This window comes from Limulus polyphemus, unplaced genomic scaffold (assembly GCF_000517525.1).
Source record: "Limulus polyphemus unplaced genomic scaffold, Limulus_polyphemus-2.1.2 Scaffold2945, whole genome shotgun sequence".
Lineage (NCBI taxonomy): Eukaryota > Metazoa > Arthropoda > Merostomata > Xiphosura > Limulidae > Limulus > Limulus polyphemus.
The window spans coordinates 84832-90879 of record NW_013668555.1 but is presented as its reverse complement, the minus strand read 5'-3'; the positions used below and the strand labels follow the sequence as shown (position 1 = coordinate 90879).

Here is a 6048-nt window from a genome sequence, read left to right as displayed (position 1 = left end):
TAGCCCATTGTGTAGCTTTATGCTTAACTACAAACAAACAAACAATATATTTTACTGGTATAGTATATTATATATAACCTATAAAAAAGCCAGTGTGTGTCACGTCACGCTTGATTTCTCGAAATAGGAGGAGTCATAAAAGCCAAAATGCATTTATACAGATAACGTAGTTCGATTACTGTCTGCCTATTACGATTTTAGTGACGGGGGTGCAAGGGGTCGTGAGGGGTGTGTGTCGTGAAACCTTATGAGTATAGTGAGTGTTGGCATAATAAGCCTAAAGTAAAGACATAGTGTGGGATCACCTAGCCTAGAGCCAAGTGCATGAAATTTATCATGAAAGTAAAAATATCGATTCAATTTTAAACTTAAAACATTTCTGAATTAAGCTATTTTCTGTTATATCACCAACGTTTTTAATAAAAAAACAAACCTCTTTAATCAACGGAGACTCTAAATTAAGAAAGCAACAAATATATTTCCATTTTTTTATTTGTCTACACATCTTATTTTATACGCTCAGTACTTGGTCGTAGACTAACAATAATATTAAGTTATACTTTTGTTGCTATGCAACATGACATAAAATCCATTGTTCGAACGTAGTGTTACTAAAACGCACTAGCTTTTCTATATATATTAGAAATTGTTAATGTAACTGAATTTTTACCAATAATTATTCTACGAATACGCCACGAATTCATTTCATGAACGATCTGAATTTTGATTGGCTCACAAAGGAATTTACCGACGTTTGACTACCTCGACTGCATTTTTCTGCTTCTATGTTGCTCAAGTTTGATTTCGCAAAATTTATTTTAGTTATCTATGAAATGTGAGGTTAATAATATATATGTTTTGAGGTAATAATAACCCAAGGTAAAACAGAAATATGCTTGTTTTTTCCAGTTACAAGAAAAACACATTATGTAACTTTTAAGTAAACCTTAGATAAGGCAAAGTCATGAACTTATAAAGTTTTCACATTTTACAAATAATATCGTTTGTTTCCTTTTTAAATTTAGGATGTATCATCTATGGTACTGTTGGCGCCTATTCCGGGTTAATGTCTGCATTTTGCAACGCTGTCATTTCCTACGACAGATATCGTGTGATTGCCTGTCCTTTCAGTTCCTCCAAACTTACGAACAAGAAGGCAGTTGCAATGTTATTGGGGATTGTTCTATATGTCAGTCCTTTTGCGCTACTACCAGCTTTTGAGATATGGAACCGGTACGTTCCCGAGGGCTACCTGACGAGTTGTACTGCAGACTACTTCCAGCATGACCTGAATGGCAGATCGTTCATTTTCTGCATCTGGTTCTTTGCTTGGTTCATTCCAGTCATCATTATCTTTTGTTGTTATTTTCGAATCTACGCAGCTGTTCGGGACCACGAGAATCAATTGCGCGAACAAGCTAAGAAAATGAATGTGGAGAATTTAAGAACCAACCAGAACCAGAAAGATACACGAGGAGAAATTCGAATCGCAAAGGTTGCCTTTGGAATTATCATGCTTTTTCTCTTTTCTTGGGTTCCTTACATTCTTGTCGCTTTTATTGGAGCTTTTTCAACAAAAGAACGACAACTAATCACTCCGCTAATGTCCATGGTACCGGCTCTGACTTTAAAAGCTTCCGCCTGTTTCGATCCTTTTATATACGCCATAAACCACCCCAAATATCGTTTGGAGCTACAAAAGAAAATACCTTGGTTATGTATCCACGAATCTTACTCCGATAATGCATCCACTTGTAGCAATAAGACTCAACTGTCAGGCGATACAACACCCACAGTCAACAGTGATGGTTAGTAAAACGAATTTGGCTCATTTTTATACTTTTCTTTCCATAAAGGAAAGAAAAATCCTTGCAATTCGAATGTAGAAAATATTTAAATCGCCACTAGTATCTTCCGTAGGTTAACCAAACCCTTGTTGATTCTCGCTCACACATTCATGTGACACCATGTGGCTTACAAAGGAAGGAATGTTTTATGTTTATTAAATATATATAAAAATATAAAAGACATATCGCTGGGCTTAATGTATTCTTTGTACTTTTCTATAGGATTCCTCTACATATAATCTCCTCCTTGATTAAAATTATTTAAACACCATTTTTGAAGTTGTTTTGCATGCAAGCTCACAATAAACTATATATTTCACAGAAGGAAAAAATGATTATTATTAATTAAGTAAGACTAAGAATGAGACAAGGTTCAGTTTAACGAACTGTTTGTACTTACCTGTAGATTTTTTCCACTTTGGAAATTCTTCGTAGGAAAATAAACAGCATTGTTGAAGTTGTATTGAAAGAGTCTTTCTAATAATCTTTTTCCGGTAAAAAGTGTATTTAGAAAAAGATTAAGGCAGTAAGTTTTCATGATGAATACTGTTACAATGACGGTTACCTTAAATTTAAAACCGTACATGTTATAAAAAAAAGATGTTAACTCGTTTAAAGAAAAAATGATTAAATAAAACAACGTTGAGATGATTTTCTTCCCCAAATAACTGTAAGATCGATATTATATCTATTTTTATTGTTGAGCGGATTTTTCTGGATTATTCAGTAAAATACAAAAGGGTTCGGCCAACATATATATTATTAATGATAACAAAAGCGTGATATTTCCTGAGCTTCAACTTTAGCTCTATTATGTTTCTTGATAATGATAGGCCTAATTTCACGGTAAGTCCTAATACAACAGTTTTATTAATTTACTTAGTAACTTCTCTCAAACCTAGTACTTCATTATAACAAAAACTCAATATTCATAAAAGTGAAGTAACAAACTTACTAATAAACAAACTCGCCATTCAATAATCAATCCACAAATGTAATATATCCACTAATTTAACTCGTGATTTACACCATCCAAATCGTTTCTTGATCTTTCAAAATTAAAGAGATTTTTCAGACGTTAAACCACGCGCTCATCACGTGACGTCAATATTCTTTTTAGCCAAATCACACACAAAATATTTAACATCTAAATTAGAAAGCATAGTACATACATTTCATCATCTAACATTGAAATAAGTAGCAGGCATATCATGAAAGCTAAGCATTAAGTAAGATCCCATTAGTGCGAGAAAAAAAAAGTACAATCAGTTCTTCGAACTTTAAGATACTAGTTTTTGACAGGAATGTGATAGGGTTTAGCAAAAATAATGATAATAATAATATTCCCAGGATTTCAGTTTTTGTTAATACGTGTTTTCTACACATATATAAATTTGGCGCATTGCATATCGTAGGCAAAAACAAGCTTGCACAGAGCTGTTCAATTTGAAACCTACAGTCTCAATATATAGTTTATCAAAATATGATTTTAAATCTAATTATTATGATCTACAACAGCACAAGACATGTTTCGTTCTTTTGACAATCACTAACTTTTTCATTTATTACTCAACCTTTTAAATAATTTGGGGGGGGGGGAGCTTCATTATACCTTTCTACCAGACTAGCTAAGTAACTGCTGTAATTTTATTCGCTGAACTTCATTTTCATCATTTTAGGCCGTTACGATAGTTTACGCACACCATTTTCCTTAGCGATAACGTCGCAATTCTTCTTCGAGAATGTTTAAATGAAGGAGAATAGGAAGCTTCGCAGCTATAAGTAGTAGTAGGATCTATGAATTCAGTAACAGGTTTGCGATTAATTGTCATACAGTACAATCAAATATCCAGTTGAAAATCGTAAATATGTTCGATCGCTGGTTATGTTAACGACTTATGAATCCAAAGTAATGTTACGTCTCTGCTCGTTTGATAATTTCGGGTAGAAATTCTTCCCGAGAAACTTCAGCGATACAATTCCTTTCGTACATAAAACTAGTTTATTCTTTCTCAATACAACTTTGCAATACACTTAATTTCCACAGTCACTTAATCACACGCTATAATTCTCAACGAACGATTCACGCACTTTACTTACTACCGCGCTTGACTCAATTGTCCGTCTATAGCTTCAATCTTTCTGTCCGCTATTCAATCCCGATTAATTGTCTGGCTCACTTATATACAAGAATAGAGGGCGCCTAGCAAATACTGGATTATTCGTGATGTTCCCCGATCTTTCTAGAACTCATTAGTGTTACCAGAGTCACGTGACTTCCGCTGTCGTAACAGTACTTTATTCAACACAACTATTCCCAGTCATGGTTTCAATCTTTAAGTGTTTTTAAATTTTGTTATAAATGTTATTCCAAGTTAATTTTCAAAGGGAAATTATAAAATAGATAACTATAAACATCGTATAATTTACGTTGATACTGAAAACCACGTGAGATGTAGTTCGTTTGGTTTAGTTTCAATTTCCAGGGCTATCTGAGCCACCGTTCCTAATTTAGCAGTGATGGACTAAAGGGAAGGCAGCTATCAACACCACCCAATGCCAACACTTGGGTTACTCTTGATACAAAATGATAAAAACCCTATAACCCGAGCGCTTTCGAAAGGCGGACCTTTCTTCTATAGGGGCAAACTGAAGAAGAAAGGTCCACCTTTCGAAAGCACTTGGGCAGTAAGGTTTTTATCGTTTTGTATCAAGACTTATTGAAGAAACTAGTTTCGACACATTCGTGCGTCCTCTTCAGTTTATCTAATATCAGACTTCTGGCAGTTTGTTCCGTTTACTGTGGTTTTTCACAAGACTTATTGAACCTACGTGTTTTTTTCTGACATCATGAACTTGGATTACTCTTTTGCCAACAAATAGTAAGATTGACTATTACATTATAAACGCCCTCATGGCTGAAAGGGATGGGGATTCGAACGAATGCCTTAACCACCAGGTCGTAGCAGGCCAAAATTAAGTACCATCGTATTAAAAGAAAGCATTTCATGATTTATTTTTATTTTTTTAGTAATATTCTTTAGACGTTTTAGTAAGATGCCGAATTTATTGTGTGCAATTCCTCCGCATTATTATACATTTTGCTCTTTTATTCCTCTACTTTTTTCATATAAATAAAACAAAGCAACGAACCCTGTGTTATTAATTGTAGTGTAGGCCTAAGTGAAAAATAACGATAACAACTCAAACACCCAAATATTTTCTCCGGGATTAGTGAGTGTGTGTGTGTGGGGGGTGGGGGGTAAAAATTAAGTTCTAAAGGTTGTTAAGCATAAAACTATACATTGGGCTATTTGTGTGTGCCTTTCACGGGTATCGTAACTCATTTTAATCAAACTTACAACTGGGTTACTGGTGAGAGGGAATCTTATAAAGACAAAAATTCTGTTTCCATAATATTTTTAAAAACGTTCAATTTGATATATTGAAATTTTTTATAAAATAAGTCGTCAGTGTAAGTAAGAAGTAGCGGTCAAATAATAAAGTTATTTTCATTTGAAAAATGGCCTAAAGAGGTAAAGAACATAATATTTCCCATGTGTTTCTCAGCTAAATTTTACATTTCAATTGTTCTGCATATCTCACATTTTCCTACTGCTAGTCGTAATTATTTAGCTAAACAACTGTTACTACAGTAACTAGACGAATTAGTTATGACATTTCTATGGTTTTTAAGATTATTATGATTGCCCAATAGTCCACAAACAAAGGTATTTGTATGGCTTCCGGTAGAATAATCTTTGTTTTGATGTATAATGCATGGAAATATACTTAAAATGATTTCCATTCAGTTGTTTTCACCTCTATTTAATCTAAGCGACTCATTTATCCTACTGAAAATCACATGTCTAAAAAATTACACGAAAAGGTATTTTATCAAGATGAATTATAAGCTGTTCTTTGCGATGTGAAGATTTTACCATAAACAAAACCTTATTGTTGTGATAAGTTTAGAATAAAATTGTCAAAAAGTTCACCAAGGACATTGTTCGAAGTTCTATACTATAAAAAACAATGCCGCTGTTTGCTTTAAGCACAAAACACTGTATGTAGGGTTTTGCTCCCGAAAAAAGCTTCAAGCCGGAACTAAGACAACAAAAAAGAAACACAAAAGGTTAGAAGATAAGAAGTTCATAAATTTTATTGAGAGTACGAGAAACGATTTGAATATTGTGAAAAC

General features: G+C 33.6%; 1 protein-coding gene across 1 annotated transcript in view; it reads left to right on the top strand.

Moving 5' to 3' along the window:
- Positions 1 to 2306, top strand: part of LOC106468278 (opsin Rh3-like) — a 7870-nt gene extending 5564 nt beyond the window's left edge. The window contains 2 exon segments of the mRNA NM_001314138.1: positions 1026 to 1813; positions 1815 to 2306. Of these exon segments, the coding sequence (NP_001301067.1) occupies positions 1026 to 1813 (788 nt within the window). The 3' untranslated portion in view covers positions 1815 to 2306.
- Positions 2307 to 6048: the final 3742 nt, after the last annotated feature.